Source organism: Euprymna scolopes, chromosome 26 (assembly GCF_053919585.1).
Source record: "Euprymna scolopes isolate OS-2025 chromosome 26, ASM5391958v1, whole genome shotgun sequence".
Classification (NCBI taxonomy): domain Eukaryota; kingdom Metazoa; phylum Mollusca; class Cephalopoda; order Sepiida; family Sepiolidae; genus Euprymna; species Euprymna scolopes.
Genome location: NC_136507.1, coordinates 73,925,965 through 73,951,307, shown reverse-complemented (window position 1 = coordinate 73,951,307; position 25,343 = coordinate 73,925,965). Strand labels below are relative to the sequence as shown.

The 25,343-nt window shown below is 32.7% G+C and overlaps 1 protein-coding gene across 4 annotated transcripts in view; it reads right to left on the bottom strand.

Moving 5' to 3' along the window:
- Positions 1-1,963: 1,963 nt before the first annotated feature.
- Positions 1,964-25,343, bottom strand: part of LOC145248185 (tyrosine--tRNA ligase, cytoplasmic-like) — a 98,259-nt gene continuing 74,879 nt past the window's right edge. For all 4 annotated transcript variants that reach the window (XM_080110039.1, XM_080110040.1, XM_080110041.1 and 1 more), the window contains 6 exons: positions 20,756-20,841; positions 17,544-17,673; positions 15,662-15,735; positions 12,240-12,433; positions 6,261-6,396; positions 1,964-2,336 (listed from right to left, as the gene is read on the bottom strand). In XM_080110039.1, coding sequence (XP_079966165.1) covers positions 2,226-2,336; positions 6,261-6,396; positions 12,240-12,433; positions 15,662-15,735; positions 17,544-17,673; positions 20,756-20,841 — 731 coding nt within the window. In that variant the 3' untranslated portion in view covers positions 1,964-2,225. The remainder of the gene's footprint in view (positions 2,337-6,260; positions 6,397-12,239; positions 12,434-15,661; positions 15,736-17,543; positions 17,674-20,755; positions 20,842-25,343) is intronic.

Here is a 25,343-nt window from a genome sequence, read left to right as displayed (position 1 = left end):
TTGTTCAACCAATGGCCTTACACACACCTCCACTTTCTTTTCCGCCTTTGCATCACGGGTTTGAGCCTGCCTGCCTACTACAACTTTTTTTTTTCCCAACACACACCTCCAAAAACCCGAGCAATGCCAGCCACCCAGGCTAGTCTATAATATAAATCTAAGCTGTCTGTTTGAATGTACGTATGTATGTTTGTATGTCTGCTTAAAACTTTTGACAGAGGCGACAGATTTTCACGAGATCCGTATCGTTTTGAAGCTTGACCCTTCGAACGACAAATATTGAAAAATTGGCTAAAAACATTAATGCCTTCACCCTCAACTGGGCACTTTTCTACAAGGAGGGGTAGTTTTTTCACCGATATATTCAAAAGTCATCCCCTCTTTTCAATTTACTAGCCTTAATTTAAACTCTCGCCACTTCCAGTTTGGTGATGGACGCAATGGCAAAGACGTCACGTTTTGTTTTTCACATTCTTTTCCTCCTTCACAGTATGGGTTCAAGCCTGTCTGCCTACAACCACTTTTTTTTTTTCTTTTTGCTCAACACACACTTCCAAACACCCGGGCAATGCTGGGCACCCAGGCTAGTACAACTATAAAGTAGACACAGAGGCAAAAAGATAACAGCACTAGCAAAAGAAGAATGACATACACCGAAACTCGTTTAAAGATGATAGATATCATCTTTTATTTACCAAGGAAATAAATGCAAGTGGCAAATTTGAAAAGCCTGGAGATTGTACTTGGTCTGAGTAAAACAAGAACAGAGCAGCTGGACCATGACGTATATTGTTCTTGTTCCACTTTCTTCCCCCCCTTTTTATTCTATTTTCACCCCAAACAAGGCACAGTGCCACTTTGTTGTAGGGTGTGCTACTATCGGGGACATAAATTGCAGGGATACTATGCAGGGAGTTGAGCAGCAAGATGTCTGTTCACATTATGCTTGAACTTATGCAGCTCAGTACAGTTGGGAAAGCAGGAACCCGGGAGGGAGTTCCAAAGTCTAGCAGTTCTAGGGAGTAAACTATTAGAGTAGAAGGCCTTCTTACATCTACGGATCTCTACTGCGACGGACACCAAAAAACGTGAGAACTGGACACGATCTCGATATCTGCTTTAATTGTCGCAAGCCAAATTTTTAGTTGACCACCTTGGTGCTTCTTCCAACCAGTTCTGCACATCATAAAGACCAAGCTCCCTCAAACTTTGGTTATTAGAATGTGTTTCAAGTAAAAGCCACTTCAGGCCACCTCATATCTTTGAAAAAAAACTCCGATTCAATTCAGATGGCTATATTGAGTTGCTGTGCACTGTTGGAAAGGGTGATTGCAAGAAGGCCATACGTGTGGCAGTAGGTTTCTGCTCTGTATCACACTCCCGAGAAAACCCAGAAGAGGCTGTCTAAGAACTTCCACAACTTCACCAGTCCCAACATCTGATTCTCCAACTCTCCAAATTGCAATCCCATGAATTATTTTGAGTGGAAAACAGTTGAGAAAGATACCAATTGTACCACCTCTCTGTAATACTGAGGATGAACAGATCGTCAGTATCAAACTGCTGTTTAAGTGTTTCTCAAAACACAGTTAAAATTGCATGCTCCAGGTTTACGTCCAGCCTGGAGGGTTAGTGTGGTTTCTTTGAATGAGCTAAATTCAGCAAATGATGCTCTAAAAAATGAATTTTGAAGCTATAAATTATTTGCCAAGATATGAGTTTCCTCCCTTTCCAAAAAATGCCCTGAATACTTTGCAGAGAGAGAGAGAGAGAGAGAGAGAGAGAGAGAAAGAGAGAGAGAGAGAGAGAGAGAGAGAGTTGTAAGTAAATCTCTCCTCCAAGAAAAAAAAAAAAAGCTACATTTCCAATTAATTCTTTTCTTTTTATCTTTTGAGGCAGTCATTTCATTATACAAACTTTCCAAAAGTTTAAATCATTTAACAAACAAACAAAAAAATCCTCATTTTTTTTTTTCAATTCCTTTATTCAAAAATCGTTAATTTAAAAAAAAAAAAATAGAATTAATAAAAATTATGAATAAAGAATTTAAATTTTTGTCTTTTTTTTGTTGTTGTTCTGATGAAGACATTTCTCTGTTAGAAATTATTATTTTGATTTATTTATTTAAAAAAACAGAGCACATTAGAAAGTGTCAATTGTTCAAGAAGTTCAGTCGTCGCCAATCTGCATAGTCAACCTGCTATGACGTGGAACCAATTTAGTTTTCACTTGATGGGTGCATTTACCATTGTTGGAGCTGTTACACTGCCTAATTCGGTTAGCATGGAACAACCACTCCATTCTGCAACCCGATTTGCATTCACTTTGAAGTCAGGCTGTGGATGAAAAAAAAAATGAAAAAATTATTACAAAAATAAACATCACTTCAATCAGAAGTGACCAATCTTTTGTACTGCATGCACCAATTCATTCAATTTTTTATTTAAATATGCTGTACAAACCTGTACCCTCTTTAGTGACAGCGATCTCATCCATTGAGGACTTCACCACGCTCCTTCTGGTATTTTGTTTACTTTTTTGTCAAGTATCGAATTTCGTTGCCATACTATGAAGGGGTGGGATTTTGCTGTAACCCTGTATTTGGTTATTATCACTCTTGTAAAATATTTTTTACTCAAATAGAGTATAAATCTACAATAGAATTTCTCCAAATTTCTAAATACAGGTAAAATCAAAATACAGACATTTTTTTACGGAAATCGCTTTAAACAAGGCATGAAGCCACTTAATGTAAGAAGCTATCCAAAAAATAAATAAATGCATCAAGGTCAAAAACTAACCAATGAGAAATGTTAGATATATTCCGACCCAGAAAACAGCAATTTTTCTGCCTTTGTCAGAAATATCGTTCACAGAATGTGAATATACTTTCAGCCTTGTGACTTTCGCTTTCCTTATTTTGTCTTTTATTCTCATATTCCATCAAGAGTGAGGTTTCTGACGAAGAAGGAAGAATTGCTATTCGAAATCTATTCATTTAACACTTATTGCTGGACAGATTCTGACCTTGAAGCAGTATTTTTTTTTTTTAGCCTCTTACATTAAGTGGCTTCATGCTATGTCTGGAGCAATTGCCATTTAAAAGAAAAAGGACAGAATTAGGGAAGTGAGAGTTATGATGCTGCTGAAAGGAAACCCAACTTTCTACTTGTCACTTTGAGAAGAGACATTTTGGAATTATCTAAAAGTATAAAAATAAAATATTCCAAATATTTGCTGTGTTTGAATTCTTGATATGAATAATGTACTAGATATATTTATCCATATATATATATATATATATATATATATATATATATATATATATATATATATATACATTTATTTACCAGTGGTGAAAAAACCGGACTAGAGTGCTCAATGTGTAGCCAGAGCAGTATATAAGAAATTTATTACTGTGAGTCCAGAATGAGTTTACATATTGTTTCAACTAGAGGAAGATCCTCAAAGAGAGGAAATATCCAACTAGCATCGTCAGAATTCATAGATGATAGAGTCCATCTATGAATTCTGACGATGCTAGTTGGATATTTCCTCTCTTTGAGGATCTTCCTCTAGTTGAAACAATATGTAAACTCATTCTGGACTCACAGTAATAAATTTCTTATATATATATATATATATATATATATATATATTATATATATATATGGTACTTGTACAGGTTAATCAAGACATAAAAAAATGAAAATATCGAAAAAAAGATTATATTGTATGTATCCGTTATGGAATGAAGTTCTCCGGAAACAAGTAGTTTTTGTTTTACAGCGAAAAAACAATTTGTTATAATACCGAGCAAAAGCTTCGATTTTTAAGAAGAAAAGCTAGCAATAAAGATGGAGAGGGAGAGTCGGCGCTTTAACTGGAGTTATCTCCAGTGACATTTCTAAACTCCAACCAAAAATTAAGAAAAAAAAGCCTAGCAGTCTGAGGGAAGAAGCTATTAGATTAGAAGGCTTTCCGGCATCTGCGCGTTATGACAGCAGAGATAAAAACAACACACATGTTCAGAGAAGAGGGATTTGAGACATGTCTGAGGCATAGAGGGTTCGAGACACAAGGAGAGAAATAGACGTGGAAAGACACGTCCTAAACATGGACAGAGTACCACATATTTCACACGGCAGAGGCTTGTTAAGCACATCAGATTACAAAAAGACTTTTGAACAAGAGATAAGGTGTTATTCTGGAAGTACCTGTAAATAAAGGTCTGTTGTTTCAATTGTCTTTGTTTTCTTGCAACTGTCTGCATATGTGTGAGTCCCGACGATGTTACAGAAGACTGTCACTTAGAAATGATTTTTTTCTTATTAACACCTTTATCCGTTGTGCCACATATCGATTTGTTTAATCACGCACAACGTTTTAAGACCAGACACTTTTGCTTAGCCTCGGCACAAAATGGACAGTTTCTTCGAAACGCTAGTTTTCAAGTTACTAGAATTTGAATAGAGTCTCGTGCACTTTATCAGAACCGTCATCATCAGTTTAACGTCCATTTTACGTGCTGACATATGTTTGACAGCTTTTAGATATTGACTTCCAAACTAACTTATCTCTGACCAAGAACTTTATTTACCCCTCTTTCTCTCATGGCCATTCTTATCACTTCTTCCCAGGTTTTCTTTGGCATCCCCTTTGTCAACTGAACCTGTTAATCTGAGATTATCAGATCCAAGTCTGTCTGGGATCATTTTACCACTCCAGTAGATATCTCACTGCTGATGCAATTCTCTACCTGTATAAGAGCCTAGTATGTCCAAGGATGGAGTACTGTTGCCACATCTGGGCAAGAGCTGCTAGAAGCAGCTTATCCTGCCTTGACAGAGTTCAAAATAGACTTCATAGACTAGTGTGAGATGCCCTTTTCTCTTCCCTGCAACCTCTTTCCCACAGAAGAGACATTGTCAGCCTGTCTCTGCTTTATCATTATTTTCATGACAAGTGCTCATCTGAGCTCTGGTCTATGGTTCCCCCTGTTCTGACTTTCACAAAAAACACTCATTTAACTGAAACCACTATCAATAATTTCCACACTCTTTATCTGTGCCTAAACCTAAATGTAGATTCTATGAACAAAGCTTTCTTCTTAGAACTGCATGCCTGTGGAACTTTGTTCTGCTTTCCTACTTTCCAACTGACTACAACATGGTTGTCTTCAAGTCCAACATGAACAAATTCTTGATGAGCCATCCTCTTAAGTAATTCAATTTACCAAATTTCCACTACTGTTGATGACTACGATGTGCCCCTTGACTACTGTACACTCATTAACCCTTATCCTTGAGTGGCCTCCGGGCCTTGATAAGTGGTAACTCCTTTGTAAAAATAAAAAAAATCACAACTTTTTACAATTAATATATAAAAATCGATAGAAAATTGACTATAATAATATATACAAAATCTGCATAAATTAAAATATCATATTTAAGCGTATTTTATGACCGGGCTATACCGGGTATCCCTGCTAACTTGGATAAATATTTTTGTAGTTTTAACAAAAGATCGACAATAATATCAGGGTGTCTCCGTTTATGCTGAACAATTACAGAATGCCAACATCAATATATTACATATGAAAGAGTCCGCTGTGGAATTTCCACCGGTTCCACTAGAATATATATATATATATATATATATATATCATATTGTTTACTTATTACTGTATATATTATCTATTATTTATATTCTAAGTGTGGGCAACCAAAAAAATACAATTGCAAATTATTTAGGACCTCTATCCAGTGATGACTGATGCAACTATAGCACGCTAACCTCATGAAATAAACAAAGGGTTCCGATCAAAATTCCGTTCAATTTCATGAGTTCGATAGAAATAGTCCTGAGTTCAACAAGATACACCTGAAGAAGGTTGGAGGTTAGATCGATCGAAACGTTGCGAAAATAACACGTAATATGAGAACAATAGTCCGAAGAATTCAAATAATATGAATAACCAATCCTCATCTCAAAAATGCATAAACTGTACAAAACTCTCTGGAAAATGCTTCTAAGACACAAATGAAGAGCAATGGACTGAGTACAGAACCCTGATGTACTCCTACCTTAATATTCAAACTCACTAAATGTGTTGTTAATTCTGATACCACTTTACTAAATTACTATACATTGCTTGAACAAGCTTTGAACATTTGTGTTTATTGCTTGTTCAAAGTCGTGTTAGAATTAAGAACACTTTCAGTGACAACAAAATATAGAAACAAAAATAGTCAACTCACCTGTAATTTTTCCCAGATTTTTTTCTTGGGTTTGAGTTCATCGTCAGGGTTACCTTCATAACCTTCAATAAAAACAACGTTTCCCACAGAGGAACCTTCCGGTGGTGATAAAGGTTCCACTTGACGGGGTTCGTCACTAAAAACACAATAATTTGATAATTATTTGACATTGACAATATAACTTCATACATTGAAATTTGATAATTAAAATGACGAGGAACAAGAGTTTAATATATATACCAGGTTAAAGGTATTCAAGAGTGATAACTAATGAATTTAACAAGGTTATTAAGAGTGCTCAATAAAAGAGGAGCAAGATATATTTTTATTAATATAAAGAAATTTACATGGCTGCGACACTGGACATGTTAATCTTTCGGATAAATGGTAAATTAAAACCAGAAGTCCTCATCAGGGGACTTAATAAATGATTGCTTTCCACAGAAGAGACTAGTCCACAAAATCAATATATATATAATTCCAGATTAATATTTTCCATAGGTAAAGTAACCAGTGAAGTATTAATGAGGTTAATAAAAGGGTGCTCAATACCGATGTAGAGCAAGATAAAGACCTCTTCAGGTGATATTGCTTATACAAAAGCTTAGTCCATAATGAAAACTATTCAGGGATTCAGTGATCACAAAAAATATTTATCAGGCGGTCACATGACATGTCATTAAGAATAAGAAATGGTCTTTAATATATGTGAAGAAGACGGGAAAGAAGGGGTGAGGATTAAGGTTTGTATTGAAACAGAAAAAAGAAACAGAGGAAAACCCATAGAGGAAAAAAATAAGGAAGGAAAAAATGTGAAGCTCTTCCCATCTTTTCCTTCCTTTCTTTTTTAATGCTCATGTAAACCAAATAAAACGTGTGTGTGTGTGTATATATATATATATATATATATATATATAATGGAAAGATAGCTTGCTTGAAGCATTGCTGGTAAATAAATATGTAACTGTATATAAGAAAGCTGTTAGAAGTGACATGACATATGAACAAAAACAGACAAATGAGCATAGGTCATATTTAGACTATATATCTTTGTATATCTATTTATTTTTAAAAACATTTCACATATATAAATCAGTAAATATGGAATTACTGTTTAATGTAACCGGGTTGGCAAAATGTCTTTGACAAATTTGAGAAGTACCTTTCTTTTTCAGAAAGAAAACCAAAAGTATTGTAACGTTGCTGTAAGCATTTAGACTTCATCACAGGGAAATGGAAAAAAGGAAAGAAATTCAACTCGCTGTTTTAATTTGTAACAGAAAACTTTTATTTTTGCTTCTCCGGCCACATGTGATTTCTCATCTCGGCTATGATGTCATTTGCATATGTTAACTGTTAACTGCTGCTGCCGCCAGCATCAGCGGCTCTTTTACAGCATGCCATAAAAATGGAATAAGGAATACAAAATAAGACCAGATTACTGATAAAAAGATATATTAAGATTTATTATAATCTTAATACGACCTTTTGTTTGTTATATATATATATTAAGGAAGAACAAACAAAATTTTGTTTGTTCTTCCTTATGAAATTGATTTTTAATTTTTCATTTTAATTATAAATTATCAATTATCTTAATATTAAAATAGCTCTAGGATATCTATACCTATCGAGCTTATTATATATCTACATTACAACAAGCACTGTTTTCTTTTATTTTAATGTATTATTGAATGCACTAATACATTAAAATATACTGTGCTCTTTAGACTCTTGTTCTAATCCCCAAAGTGTATGTATATATCATTCAAACACGGTAGTGTTTGAATATATAGTTAAGTGGCAGTTTTAGTCATATAGACCTGCTTTAAAGCTTTACAGCTCACTCATTTTTCGACCAAATTTTAAACAATTATTAAGTAGTACACTTTCTCAGCAATATTGTGAAAAATTGTTTTTCAGTTTTCATTCAGTAAAACAAAAATTATGAATTATCTGGTGTTCAAAATCATAAAAATATGTAAGGAGGTGAACAACGCTTTTTATGACTAGTTTCTATAGCAACCACATCGCTTCAGCTACTACTGTTGCTACTAATTCACTGCTGTTGCGAAACGAGAAGTAACAAGTGAAACAGAGAGAATGAAAGCATGAAAGGGAGATAATTGGGGGATTTTATTGAAAGCAGACGAGTGTTGTACATTATTATTACATATGTGTTTATGGGGGAAAAAATAAGACTGAAATTAAACAAAGAGCAAGTGAATTTATGCCTGGAAAAATCATGGATTACAATAGAAAAATGCGAGCATGAAAAGTAATATGATTAAGCTTCAACATGGAAAAGTAAAGGAGAAGATAGTCTAGTAAAAAATATAATAAATTCATAACTTAAAATATTTCAGCATTAAGAATTAAAAAAAAATTCAATTTATAACATTATATAATCAATTCTTAATGCTGCAATATTTTAAGTTATAAATTTATTATATTTTTTACTAGAATATCTTGTCCCTTTTCTTTTCCAATTTTAACAACTAGTTCTTTACTTTTCCATGTTTAAGTTTAATCATATTACTTTTCATGCTCACATTTTTCTATTGCATATATATATATATATATATATATATATATATATATATATATATATATATAGGGTGACCCCCCCCAAAAACAGAGGGCATTCAATTGTTTTTCTGAGCATTTACAGTCAACAGAGAAAAAAAGGCCAAAGACCCTAGTGTTTTGATGTGATGTTTTGAAGATAATAAACTAGTTATGACCAAAGTTTCATTTCATTCGGACAAAACACTAAGAAACGGAGCCTAATTAGAGTTGGGGCTCGTTTATTTGGGTCACCCTGTATATACACTCTTGTAGCAATATATTACTGCTTATGTAAAAACAAATAAAAAGTATAGCTTGCTCAACTTTGGTATTGAACCCTCTTTTATTAACCTTGTTAAATATTATTGGCTATTAATCTCTGGAAAACAATAACCTCAGATTATATTATATATATATATATATATATATATATATATATATATATATATATATATATGAATAAATTTGAGAATGTGTGTGTGAGTACACTTCTCAACTTATATACTCAACAAATTTTTGATCTACAGTCTTTAAATTTGGTACAAAGGGCATTCAGACATGTGGAAAACTTTTAATCTGTTTTCATCTGGAAAATAGGGCAACTAAGGGGTCAAAATTGAAAAAAATTGGTATGTGGGGATGATTGGATTTTTATCTGTTTGTCAACTGTTTCACGAATGCGCATGCGGGGCTGTGAAACATGACAGTTTATTTATGTTAAAGTTAAATAGGTTGGAAAACACTTTGTAAAGATTACGTCAATCTGCTTCAATGGTTATCGTACTTAACTCACCGTCTTTAGGTTTTGTTTCGATTGCAGCTTGAGCATTTTTTTTTAGTTACAAAAAGTGAACTGTTTAGAACAAACATAATACTTGCATGCACGTCTCAGTTTCTGTATTAATAAAAATATAATATTTAAGCGTATTTTATGACCGGGCAACGCTGGGCGGCCTGCTAGTATATATAAGTTGCAATAAACCAGCACTGCATAAGATCCAATAAGTTCAAATTTCTTTTGTAAATATTTGTATACCTTTTTTGTTATGTCCAGTATCTAAAGTAAAAATCTACCCGGTTTTGATGTAATAAGAATAAAGCAAGATGTACGTAGGAATAAATGGATAAATAAAGGCAAAGAACGATAACTCTTCTAAAAGTATAACAGTTATTTCCCTTAGCTAATTTTTTCCTTATGATGATTCATTAAGAAATAGTTAATAAATATGGTAAGTAATATAGTAATAAGAGTAGATGTAAAAACAAATTGTAGCAAACAATAATAAATAAATGAAATCTGGTTAGTCAGATTCAAAATTGAATCTGTCAACTTAAATGTTATTATTTTATATAATAGATTGGTACTTGTACATTTTAATAAGGACATTAAAAAATGAAAATATCGAAAAAAAGGTTATATTGTACATATCTGTTATGGAATGAAGTCCTCCGAAAAAAATTTAACTTAATTTCATCAAGTAGTTTCTTTTTTACAGCGAAAAAACTATTTGTCATGATATCAAGCAAAAGGCTCGATTTTTAGGAAGAAAAGCTAGGATTAAAGATGGGGAGGGAGTATCGGCGCTTTACATGGAGTTATCTCCCCGTGGCGTGTTCAAAAGATTCCAAGATGGCCGACTTCAACGTGCTCTCATAAAAATGTGTTTTTCCACTGTAAAAAAAAAAAAAAAACTACTCGATTGAATTAAGTGAAATTTTTTTCTGGAGATCTTCAGTCCAAAACGGATATGTACAATATAAGCTTTTTTCGATATTTTCATTTTTTTAATGTCTTGATTAAACTGTACAAGTGCCAATAGATTAAATAGAAATTAAATAGTGTGTGTAATAGTGATGAAAAACGTCTTGACAAACTATGGATATCCATTGAAGGGTGCCTGCACAGGAAATTTTTGTGGCAAGAGTTGCATATCTCCAACTATAACTTTCCTGAGTCGGCACCGTATTTAATTTCTTGGCCTTCGGGACAAGATCAAAGTGTAGTATCTGTTCTTCAGATGCTGCACTTCCATTTCTTGTTCTCTTTTGGTGGAGGAGAAATCCTTCACGACTGAGACAATTTTTATTTTTGTACCTTTTCTCCACGTTAAAAAACGATCCTGGTGTCTAACTCTGTCCCGTGGGGAGGCATAGTAAATAGGTACAAGTATATAAGATCAAGAAGACTGGAAACAATGCCCAGATAAGTGGAGAGTACATACAGCACCTAGTTTTCCCAAATGGTCACTCATCTGGTACTGGCAAGGTTCATTTGTTGCTTAACTTCAGTGATCTGGCAGGAACTGATGTCCCAACATGATTATGCCATATATTTTAATGGTAATTACTACTACTGAAAACACCCAACTAAAATTAAGGCATCCAGAGCAGTTCTATATCAAACCTGATAGAGTTTATCACCCTCCCTGCCTTCACCATAAATTGGAGATAAATGATGTTGTTTATGGAAGTTTTCAAAGAATAACTCTGCAATTTTTGCCAAATTAGTACATAATTACATTGAAACTGCAGCAAAAAAAAAAAAAAAACTTAAACCCGGCTCCCCACGACTGGGACCAGTTGATCCACAAAGAGTAAATATTGTTTTTCTGAATGTTAGACATCATACATCCCTAGCAACAACGATTTAAAAAAATATAATCTTTGCAGGTTCAGTAGATTTTGAAATTATAGCCTGATGTTCATACACACACACACACACACACACATACAACTGCCGTTTATATAATAGACTAGCGGGGGTACCCGGTGTTGCCCGGGTGTTTGTAGGTGGGTGTGTGTGTTGGGGGCGGGGGTAGATCAAAAAAGAAATAAAGTTTTGGTAGGAAGGTAGGCTCGAAAACAAATTGCTCGCGTTAAATATTAAAAAAAAGAACAAAAAAAAAAAACAGCGAAAAAGTTTTGGGAGGTAGGTAGGCTCGAACCTGAAGCCTTGAGACATAGCATGACGCCACTAAGCCAGGGACTTTAAAAACAGTGGAAAATAAGCATTTAAAAGCGAAGGTGGTTTTCTAAGTTAAATCTCATGCAGGAGCAGGAGCCGAGAAAACGAATTCAGAGCGCAAATTTTGTTGCAAGATAAAAGTAGCCGAAATAAAAGAAATTTATGATGTCATTTCGTAAGTGTTGGATATTATGATCTCGGTAGAATATAAAAAGTTATAAGAATGAGCGAGCAAGCCAAGAAGCAGTCGGAAAAAAGCCTTTGGCGGGCATACAGAAAAAATGCACACACACAAACACACATTTTGGCTTTTATATAAAGAGATTTTTAAGAAAGAAAGAATCAGAAATCAGATAAATTGATAGAAAACAGTTATAACAAAGTAAACATATTTTCTGAAATGTTAAATGTAGGTAATAACTTGCAATAAATGTTAAATAACTTACATAGAAGCACACATGAGCATAGCCTGAGATTCCACTCCTCGCATTTTTTGGGGTTTCAGGTTACAAAGAAACACCCCCATCCGACCATCAAGTTCTTCCATTGGAACCAGACCAGCTAAACCACTGACCACTGTCCGAGGTGAAGGCTCTCCAAGGTCAACCTTTTCAATGTACAGACTATCGGCATCAGGATGCTGTAAAATATTATAAACATGTATGCACAAGAATTTATTATTTGTATCCATTTTAATGCAGAGAAAATAATAATATAGGTTATTTATTAAAATGAAAACATAACATCTTTTTATATATATATATATATATATATATATATATATATATATATATATATATATATATATATATATGCCTTGTGGGGAGACAAGTAAATAGGAGCAATAATATTAGCAATATCATATTATTATTATAACTATAACCATTGTTATTATTACTTTACTATATTTATTTACTATTATTTTTGTTTCAACTATTACTATTATTACTATGAGAACTATTAATATTATTATTTTTACACATTTCTTTCAGTTTTTAATCATTTATTATACATATTGAAATCAATTGCATCTTTTTTTTTTTTTGCCGGTTGAAATGAACATTAATGCATTGCAAAAATTTTTTTAAAAATAAATCAAACAACATTCTTCTTTCACAAAAGGTAAAAATAATTCATGTGAACTCTTTCAAATATTGTTGCCAGAAATGAACGCTGTCCAAAATACAAATTTCAATTTTTTTCAACGTCTTTATTTTCATTTCAATACTTTTTTGTGAACAAGAACGGAGGACCGCTTGAAATATAAAAATAAAATATTAAATATAAAAAGAACATCATTTTCATGCTCCAAAATACCCTCATAACCTTGGAATCATATATATATATATATATATATATATATATATATATATATAACTACTTCATTTACTCACATAAAATTAATATACAAAAGTACAAATTTATGCGTAAACTTTAAGTATTTACTTCAAAAGTGCTCAATACGTAGGTAAGGCTAGTTAGTAAGTTATAAAATATATATGGCGATTAAGCTACACTGAATATTCCGCGTTTCATCCACTCTAGGACTCTTCAGGCTTATGCGCATAAGCCTGAAGAATCCTAGAGTGGATGAAATGCGGAATATTCAGTGTAGCTTAATTGCCATATATATTTTATAACTTACTATATATATATATATATATATATATATATATATATATATATATATATACATACATACATCCACTCTAGGACTCTTCAGGCTTATGCGCATAAGTATCAAAATGTTTTTTAGTCAAGTTGATTTGGAGAGGAGAAAAATTTTAAGAAACCTGACATAGACTTGTTTAACTAGTGTTTCATAATTACCTTTATGAAACTTATTTTTCCTTATATATCTCCTCTAAAGTACATGAAGTCATATATATATTATGAAGTAAATGAAACCACCTCTCTTAAAAGCACTATATCTTTATGCTATGCTTTTAAATTTATGATTATTTTTTTTTATAGACAGTAGGGGGTAGCACAAAGGAAAATCTCGTTTCAAAGAAAAATTCTTCGATATACTTACATATTGGTAAAATATAAGTACCCTCAACAAAAATTAAAAAAAAAATTATTGAAAAATCGAATTAAAAGTAAAATTCAATTTTATCGTATTTTGTATGAGTCACTATGGCTTGTACTTAACATTTACCTGAAACAGTGGAGGTAACTCTTGTGAGGTCATAACATGACCCCCATTACTTTATTCCCCCCATGTCAAGAATGGCTGTAAAAATGGTAACGTTATTATTTCTAATGTCATTAACATGGGGAAGTTTTTGTAAAAATTATTCTGAAAATTAGTGAAATGGCAAACTGCATTATCTCCCCTGTTTTCAGATAAATCTTCAAAATCAGATAATGTGATAAAACTGCAAGTTACAATGAAATTGAATTTTATTTATACATGATCATTTTTCCTGCTACTTACTTTTTGCCTGATGAAGCATTTTTACTACAAATGTGATTTTTATCTGTGACCCATATTATGTAAGTGCCTTATTTTTAGTAAATAAAAATGGAAGAAAAAGATAATTCCTGAAAGTTGAAATTTCATCAAAAAATCCTTTTTGGTGCTTTTATATTATAATTATGAAAAATATAAAATTTTAAGTGAAACAAATGGTACCTACACAATTATCAGGTCTTAAATAATAACATATCCAAAAATTATGTAGGTGGAAAAATAATTATTAATGAAAAAAGAAATTGTTAAAATGAAGCAAAATCACTTATACTAAAAAAAGAAAAAGAGATAAGGTGACAGGGGAGATAATTACGTTCTGTTGCTTACATCACGTAATGAACATAATTTAAAATGTCGGACAAATTTTATTCCTCATCTAAACTTTATTGAAAACTGTTTTTTATTAATAACTAGCGGGGGTACCCTGCGTTGCCCGGGTGTTTGGCGAGGGGATGTATGTAGGAGAAGGTGACCCTGTTTTAATATTATAAAAAAAAACACGATGTTAAGAAAAATTGAAAACACTAATACAAAGCAAAACAGCAAACAAACATAAAAAAAAAATGTGTAAAAGAGGAAAAAAAGTTTAGGTAGAAAGACTAGCTCGAACGCGAAACTTCGAGGCTAAGGCAGAAAAAAAATGCCCAACACGTTACCCCTACGCCAAAGAGACATACACTTAATAACGGATAAAATTAAACCTTTAAAAACACTTTCAGGTGGTTGAAACTAACGCAAACGTTTTCTAGATCAAACATGACGTCATTGTTGTAGTAACAGGAGCAGAGAAAATAAGGGGACGATTTTTTCGGCACCCCTCCCTGTACAAAACTGATGATTTTAGGGTGAAGGAATTAATGTTTTTTGGCCAATTTTTCGATATTTGTCGGGCGAAGGTTGGAACTTTAAAATGATACCTATCTGGCAAAAATCTGTGACCAGTGTTGAAAGTTTTTGCGAGACATACAAACACACATACATACACACATTTTCGCTTTTGTATATTTAGATTATTTTCCTATCTTATTGTTTTCCATAATTTTTGGGAATGTTACTGTTTGCGACATGACAATCATGTAGGCACCACTAGTTTTTACTTGAAACTCAATATTTTTTTTTTGTTATTATAATATGAAAGCACCTTTTTTTATAAGTTATTTATATGCTCTCCCACAAGGGCAGAGTTACACACAAGATCACATCTAATGTGGGAAAAATTCATCTCAACAAAAAAGAAGCACTTTGAATTAGGACAAAAAAAAAAAATAAATAAATAAAAACTGACTCAGTCTAGAAGGATTTCTCTTTCAACAAGCAAGGACAGAAAAGATAGTATTCTTTGATTCCAGTCAAAAGGGCAAGGAGACAATGTTAACATATTTCTGAGTTTACCTTTTCGACGGATAATATTTTTCCCACACGTAAATCAAGACGGGCTGGCGTAATTTCTTCTCCAACTGTTGCTTCTGTAAAGTTTAACAAAAAATATTTAAATTTGTTTAAATAAACAGAATTATTTCATCAACTAAAAAAACATCTCCATTTGGGGGAAAAAAAATCTTTTTATTACATAAATCCTATTGCCCATAACATTGGTAAAGACATGAAATGCTCTCAAGTAATATTTTTTATTTCTATATTTGCAGCATAATTAATAATCAACTATTTAAAATAAGTTGAATTTCTTCTTAAAATACATATAATTCCTGACCAAATTATTTAAAAACTGACCCCTCCCATCAACGTATTAAAAAACTGATCCCTCATCAAAATATTAAAAAACTGATCCCTAATCAAAATATGTAAAAACCGATCCCCATCAAGATATTTAAAAACTGATCCCTGACCAAAACATTTAAAAACTGATCCCTGACCAAAACATTTAAAAACTGATCCCTAACCCAAATATTTAAAAAATGATCCCATCAAAATATTTAAAAAATAATCCCTAATCAAAATATTTACAAAAATTGATCCTTAACGAAAATAATAAAAAAAACCCTGATCTCTAATGAAAATGATTAAAAAAACTGATCCCCAATCAAAATACTAAAAAAAATTGAACCCTAATCAAAATACTGAAAAAAACTGATCCCTTATCAAATACTAAAAAAAATGATCCCCATCAAAATATTTAAAAACTGATCCCTAATCAAGATATGTAAAAACTGATCCCTAATGAAGATATGTAAAATCCGATCCCTAATCAAGATATGTAAAATCCGATCCCTAATCAAGATATGTAAAATCCGATCCCTAATCAAGATATTTAAAAACTGATCCCTAATCAAGATATTTAAAAACTGATCCCTAATCAAGATATTTAAAAACTGATCCCTAATCAAAATATGTAAAAACTGATCCCTAATCGAAATATTTAAAAATTGATCCCTAATCGAAATATTTAAAAACAGATCCCTAATCAAAATATTTAAAAACTTAACTTTTATCAATGTAATTACAAAGGGATTTTTATTTAATGTTTTTTTTATGGAAATTGCTCCAGACAAGGCATGAAGTCACTTAATATAAGGAGCTAATAAGAATGAAAGATAATTATCACAATGACAGTAGAGGCCTATTAGCCTTAGTCTTGTAAATATCAAGGTTAAAAGTAAGGGGAAAACATTCAGCATAAAGAGAGTCCACAAACCTGCAGTTCTAAGAAAGAATCTACTTGAATAGAAAGCTGTATTACAATGAGGTACTAAAACAGGGAATTAAAGACACCTAGATTAACATGTCAAACAAGCAGGGACAATAGAAGTAGGGAATAGATCAGAAAATTCTGGAGAACACGTGCCATAATCGTATTTATACAAAAGACTGATACTAGCAACATCACATCTTTGAGATAGAAGTTGCAGAGTAGAAGAAAAAACAGTGGAGCCAATCAAATGTTTTTGCACTTTATAAAAAATCATGAAATTGTACAAAGATTCACCGGCCCAAATAACAGTACTCCATATATAGTCTGATAGTAGATCTGTAGAAATAGAGAATAGTTTTCGGTGTTCAAAGGTGTTCAGAGCGATAGAGGGAACCTGCTATACAAGAAGCAGAAAGAGCAATGGATCTAATGTATGAACCCCCAAAAAAGATTTGGTAAGAAAGAAAGATTGATTTTTGATCATCATATTCGGTTTAACATCTCTTTTACATGCTGGCATGTGTTGGACAGCTTTTAGGAATAGACTTCCAGATTTACCTATCTTGATCAAAAATCTTGATCCAAGTATTTACAGAATGATTCGTAAAATATTTATTAACATACTCTTAACTGGAGGATAGGCGGATGCTGTTAGTTTTTTATTCTTAGGAGTGTCAAATTCTTTCCGGATTGGATCCAGCAATATATTGAGGTAAACCTCCATAGCAGCTTTCAAATCTCCAGGATGCAGTTCCTAGGAAACAAATAAAATTCTGTTACTAATTCAGGTCAAAACATAGTCTAAGGCAATGAAAAAGAAGAAAAAAAAACATTCAAAATATCTTCAAATAAACCAAAAAAAATATATAATGAATTTCAGTTAGAATATTTTTCTGTCAAGCTATCTTCCACTATAGCAATTTATAATATTGTTTGGTAAATTCTCTAGATGGAACTTGATCAACCACTGCAAGTGTTAGATATTGACCAGGCAATGCCGAAAGGTGTACTGGTCGAGGATTATTATGATCGTTATTGATATTTGTAAAGATAAATGTCAGAAAGAATGCTATCATCACAAAAATATTTACAGATAAAATTATTTGTGTTAAGATATCTAATAAGAAAGAACGTTAGAAAACAAACAATAATTTAAAAATAGGTCTAGAGTCTGATGTAGTCTTATGCAGAGGTCACTTAAAGTGATTTGCACTTAAGGTAGTGCGTGAAAGGCATGTATCATCGTTAGAGTCAGGAGTGAGAGGGAGCAGACAGAGTCAGTAGCCAGAGGGCGAAAGAGATGGTCTCCAGATCGTGATGACTCCCAGTAGAGGAGATCAGAAGTGGCGTCAGTCTAGAACCAGCATTGCACCTTTCCACCGGGGAAACATCTGTAATAAAGTTGCTGAAAAGAAAACCTGAGATTTGTTGATTCTTTGGGATGAATCTTGTTTGCAACTTTCCATCAAACAAGACCAAAGACGAACCAGGTATTTTTCTCCATTGATCCGATGTTAAAATCCTGGAGAACTGTTATTTGTCTCTTCCTGTTGTAAATGTTACACGTCCGTTGTTAAACTATCTCTGTTAATATATCAATACTGTTGTAAGTGTTATACACGCATCAATTCAACGAATGTTAGAACTAGATTAGACGAACAAATGTACATACACACATCATAGAAATGACTGTGACACATCAGCGGCGGCCGATTTCTCGTATCCGAGAATTTCAGTTTCCTCTTCCCTCAGTGTTTGGATCGTAGATGGCTTCTCAGACCAATCTGAGCGTGGAATTTGTGTGGGCAGAAAAGGCAAGCAATACTTGGCAGGGGGCGTTGTTGTTCAGCACATTTTTTTCTGTCCTGCCTCTTGATCTCCACCAGTCTTCTTCTTTCTGCCTCGTATCCTTTGGTACCATGTATGATGGATTGGTGCCACAGGCACCGATCCTGAGATGTTTCCCAGATGTGAAGATCAAATCCAGTGTTTTTTTAGGGTGGATTTGAGTTGGTCCTTATATCGCAGTAGAGGGTGGCTGATAGGTCTTTTTCCTGTGGCTAGCTCTGAGTACAGGGTTTGTCGAGGGAGTCTGTTTTCATCCATTCTGAGGATATGCCCCAACCAACGGAGTCTGTGCCTCATGGTGGTGGCCTCAATACTGAAGCTGTTTGCTCTCTCACGAACGCTTGTGTTACATAGTCATGCCATTTGATGTTCAGTATAGCTCAAAGTTTTTGTTGGTGAAATTTTTCGAGTTTAATGAGATCACTTTGGTATATAGTTCAGGTCTCACACCCATACAGAAGCGTGAAACTGTGACACATATATACACACATATATACTAGTGATGGGACAATTCCAATATTTTTCCCGATTCTGATACAATTACTGATTCCGATTCTTTAGAAATCTCTTAATGTTTAACTATAAAAGCGTTATTTTGTCCCGATTACCATAAAAACACATCTTAAATGTGCATGTATTTTCTCAAACGTAAAAACACACTTGTGAGAGGGTGACCTAGAGACTTAAGTCTTACTGGAAGTTTAAAATCAATAAACATTTATTATTTTATTATTACTACAAGCAGTGGAAGACGTTTCTTAAACCAAAATCAAATAAAAAAAGATAATTAAAGGAATCAGTCTTGACATCGGAAAATAGGTTCAAATTTTTCTGATTCTGATACTGATTAATCATCCTAACACTAATATATACACTCTGTATACACACATTCATTAGAAGAACATTTTTACCAATAGATGATATACGGATTTAGACACACATACATAATATATACCCGCTCCATGTTATGCAGAACCCTACTATATAACACAGAGTAAATGCTGAAATATAAGTACAAGGTGAGAAAGAGTAATCCAAGTGGCACCTCTCCAGATGAGGCAACAGTACGCAATCTTAGTATATATCAGATTCTTATACAAGAAGACGATTGTGTTCAAAATCGCATATTTTCTAGAGTTTATTCCATGACATTAGTACGAAATCTACACGTAATTTGATTTGATTAACCAAGTTTTTTCTGTGATAATTTTACAATAAAAAGATAGAATGATTTTCAAAAATATGAAAATCTTTTGGTTCTTGTCCAGAATTCCTCCTACATTAAAAAAAATAAAAATAATAAAAATCTTTTTGATGCACGTGCCTATGATGAGCCAAAAACATCATATTCCAAAAATTATATTAATTGATCAAATAGCTTTATTTTTATAAAGAAAATAATTTTTAAACGATTAATAGGATTTTATAGGCATTATAAGAAAATCTAGTTAAGTATGAATTATTATTGAGTCATCTCCCTTTATTTAGTTATTTATTAAAGATTTTTTTCCTAAAATGGAGAGTGAAAGTTACTCCTTGGCTGCTCATAAAATTTGGTTTTCATGTTTAAAAATAAAACTACTCAACCAATTTATGTGATTTTTGGAATATGATATTTTCGTTTCGTCACAAATACGTACATCATACAAATTCAAAAAATTTTTATTTGGGGCAATTCTGGACAAGAACCCATTTTTAAAAAAATTTTATTACTTTCGTTTATTCCATATAAGGCATATTTTCTACTGAGATTTAAGGTCCTACTATGATCAGGTGGTTTAGAAGTGGAGAGTTGTGCAGCAAGATGTTTGTTTACATTACATTTAAATTTCTGCAAATTGTTATAGTCGGTGGGAGCAGGGTGGGAATTCCAAAGACAAGTGGTCCGAGTTAAGAAGCTATTAGAGTAAAAAGTTTTGTCCACATCTGGGGAGCTCTACAGTGAAGGGATCGAATTTTGCTGATAGTCTGGTTAGCAAAAGACTTACTTCTTTGAGAAAAGCTTCTTCCATTTCTGCATAAGTATGGTAGATGACATCGCCACCATTCTCGGCACACCTTTTTACCTCAAAACCTATAAAGAAAAAAGTAATTTTATCACAAAAAAAAAATGACGAAAATGCTAAATCTTCATATTAAGCAGATCCTAACAAGATATGAGGCTGTATGATTATAAAGAGTTTACACCAGGCAGGAATGAGGTGTTTCGGTGGAGGGACGATTCGGCATCAACCATGTGAGTCACATTTTTATAAAGATTTTATAAGTTTTTTTTTTTTTTTTAAATTAAAAACAATATGAAAATATATCACTTTAAGTGTTTTTAAGAAAAATCATGTTTTTGCAAAAACTTTTTTTCTTATTAATTTTTTTAAGATTAAAAACTTAAAAATATTTTTAATTCTTTTTTTTTAAATTGGCGAATAGTAATGCACCGATCTTCCAAAATGGCAGCCTCAACTTGACGGCAGAAGGAGGGGGGGACCAGATCTGGGAGCTGTTTCCACAGACTTCCGCCCATGTTTGAATTCACGATTCCAGCGTTTTACAAGGTCATATGATGGGGCATTATCACCATAAGTTTCTTTCATTTCATCAAAAGTCTCCTGTGGTGTGCGTCCTTTCAAATACAAAAACTGGATCACTGCTCAACATTCAACAGGCTCCATTTCACACCTGACTCAGTTCAAACACCTGTAAAACAGACACCACAATTAGTTCAGAGCTGTAATTTGCCACATAACCCGTAGAGATATAAATCATTGCACATGCGAAATTTCAGCTAGATCAGACAACTGGAAGTGGGTAAGGGGCATTACTTATTGCATACCCCTCGTATATATATTCTTGTGTATATATATATTCTAGTGTACATATATTCTTGCGTATCTATATTCTTTGAGTATAAATATATGCATATATATATATATTTTTATGTATATATATTCTCATGTATAAATATTCTCGTATATACCCTAAAAAGCCCTATACTTGTGGGATAGCCAATGGGAATGTTAGATTTAATGATACAAATGCATTTATAGTCAAAAAATGCACCCTGTGGCTTTCAATAAATGATTAAGTGTGTTCGGGGGCGAAATTTGGGCCATTTTCATGCGTTGACGCGGTCAAATCACGTTTGGGGCCAGCGACCCTCCAATTTTGACCCGTTTTGAAAAAAATCACTTGTTCCCATCTATTTACATATAAATGAAGGTAATAAGCCACTTTTGGCATTTATTCGAAAATTTTGTTTCTATAGCCTACCCCTAATTCTAGTGTACATATATTCTTGCGTATCTATATTCTTTGAGTATATATATATATATATATATATATTTTTATGTATAAATATTCTCGTATATATAAAGATTTCATAACTTTTTTATTTTTAATGAAGAAAAACAGTGTGAAAATATATCATTTATTAAAAAATTATTTTTTTGCAACAACTCTTTCTGGTTAATTTTTTTTCTTATTAATTTTTTAAGGATTAAAAACTTAAAAATATTTTTAATTCTTTTTTTTTTCAAATTAATAAAAACAATACGAAAATATAATCTCGTTGACGACTGAGTGTTGTTTGCTTTTGTATTGTGTTTTAAATAAACAGGATTATTTTTAAGTTCTTTTTTCTTGAATCAAATTAAATTTTTTTTCTTTTAATAATTTTTATTTCAATTCTATTCAAAGAAAACAAGCCATGCGTGCGTGTGCCCCCCCTCTGATGCTACATGTGAGATGACGCCACAAAAAATAATGAAGAAATGATGAATGTGAAAAGTGTGAAGGACCAATGTTGACTTCACATTTTTGCTTCAGAAAAATTTAATGGATGGGGCAAAAATTAAGGGATAAAAAGTGTCAGTTTTTGCAATTTTGGAGCATTTGTGACCCCTTTTGAGCTACTGGGAATGCCGAATCCCAGTGAAAATGGACAAACGGTGCCATTTAATGTTTTAAGACATGCATATTTGAATTCAGCACCATGGAAAACTACTATATAGACATACATATCAAGTTTTTGAGCAATATGAAAAAAAGTTCCAAAAAGGCATGTTTTGGATCATTTTTTACCTCTTTTGAGCCCCTGAGGACGCACCGGTAATTTTTGCAAATTTTTTTTTTTTTTTTTACTGTGCACATCTATTTAATAAAATATAATTTGTGGCAAAATTTCAGGAAAAACTAATGGACGGTTACCTGGCAATCATCTGGACTAATGGACGCACAGAAGCAAGACGCCACTGAAAACATAGGTCCCTCTCTGATAAATTGGAGGACAAAAAACATCTTCGTTTACTGAATTTAATTTAAAAAAAAAAAAAAGAATCTTTAGACCAATGAAGCACTAATTTGATGCCAAATTGACGGTGCTGAAACATACCAAACCCATACCAGGCATATCAAATGTCAAGTTCTTGAGAGCTACGTGGGGTTATTTTTATTTTTATGAAGGCCGCATGCTACTAAAGGAAGCTGTTTAATAAAAATTGAAGAAGAGTGATTTTGTTTTCCAAATTTCAAACATAGAATGTGTAAACAGATGATTTTTTTATAGGATTTGCACAAATGCAAAGCAAAACAAAATAGTTTAACAAAAGAAAACTAAACGAATTTTACAATGACAAAAAATTTGTACAAAACTACAATAAATTTTTAAAGTGGATAAAATATGATATATGATTTTTAAGTGAAAGAAATGTTCTGAAAAAAAAAGTATGCCGTTTTTCAGTGAAAGATGTACGGTTTAAGATTTTTTAAAATCTTTTATACTTTTGTTAACTTTAAATAAGTAATCTTGCAACTGAAGTATTAGGGGGCTACTGTGATAGGGGCTAGGTTTATAAGGAGAAAATCTGCATGTATGGGGGTGAAGGTGTGCAACAAAATGTTTGTTCATATTACATTTAAATTTCTGCACATTGGATGGTGAACTTTTAAAACAATATGGAATGAGTTGTTAGAAAGTACCGGAAATAAATGCCTTTTGTTAAAATTTGGAAAAAAAAAAAAGCTGAGTCGAGCTTCCTTTGTTTGTTTCCTTGCGACTGCCCCAGACACAACGTGTTGGGTTTGAGTGTTAAAATGTAACGGCAATGTTTAAGAGAATTAACAGGCACGTTACATTAGAGTACAAAAGTCGAGGTGTTTATGCTGAGGGGGTATAAGTGCAATAAGTTCATTGAGACACATTCCGTGGAAGCATATGTAAAACAAATATAGGGATGTAACACTGAGGTGATGCAACAGAAACAGGAACTTGGCAGATAGTGTGGGACCTAAATAGGCTAGAAATTCTTTTTTGTACCTTGTTTAAAAGGAAGATATAAAAAACTATAACTTTGGTTGTTGAATGACAAAATACAGTATCTTTTATGTGGGGGGGTGCCACAAATCTGTTTGCAAAGGACCGCATGCAGCTTACGTCCTGTATGTTTGACATGCCTGGTTAAACATTATATGTGCAGCAATTTTTTTTTTTTCTATTTACATTAAACTTGGATAGAAAACCGAATTCACATGATAAAAACTGAATTTGTATTTTTTCTTTCAAAAAATCATTTTTATTTTATCTGAAAATTTGTTGCTGCTGATGATGTTAACGATGATAATAGAACTGATAATGATGATGATAAAAGTGATAATGATGATGATACAAATGATGATAATAGAAGTGATAATAATAATAAAAATGATAATAAATAAGGCTAGGACAACAGCAAATTATTTACATTACTTTTTACTCTCGAGTATATATCTGACACAGACACAATTAACCGAGAACCACATCACTCTACATAAAAAACATATAAGATATCAATCGATATATAGCTGAGAATCAATATAATGAGAAGAATATGCTGTTGTCATAGGCCTAATAATTAAAGTGATAATAGGTTCAAGGCTCCCAAAATTCATAATGGAATTGTCTTTAAGGACGTATGGTATAGTGAGTACAGTAATTGTCTGTATTAATAATAAAGGGTTGGGTTCGAGACTCCTAACAAACGGTTCCCCAGTTTGATACAAAACACCTGATGAAGGCCGGAGGGCAAAACGGCCAAAACGTTGTGACGATAACAACCAAGATGAGGAAGTCAGTCTGACAATCTCAATCAGTGAGTAAAGTACTTAGTAAAATTCAGTCGTAAGTTACACTCTTCTGGAGGTTGAAGGTTTAATCTTCAGTGCAAACAACACTAAACATACAATTGCAAATTACTTGAGATTTCTATCCAGAATAAGAGCATGCTACCCCCAGGGTTGAAATAAAGGGTTCTGTCTGAAATTACATACAGATTCCTTGAGTTTGACAAGATACACCTGAAGAAGGTCAGAGGTCACATCGGCTGAAATGCGAAAGTAACACTGAATACAAGAACGGTAGTCCAAATTTTAGCCTTTTAGCAAAAATGGTAATTAGTAAAAACCTGAAGAAAGTGCTCAACACTATTGTAGAGTAAATATATATTTTCTATGTATGAAGTCTCAGAATGCGAGAGATGGTATAATTATTCCCATAGTCAAACAACGCTGCAGCTCACATGAGCCATAAAAGCAAATAAACTTGAG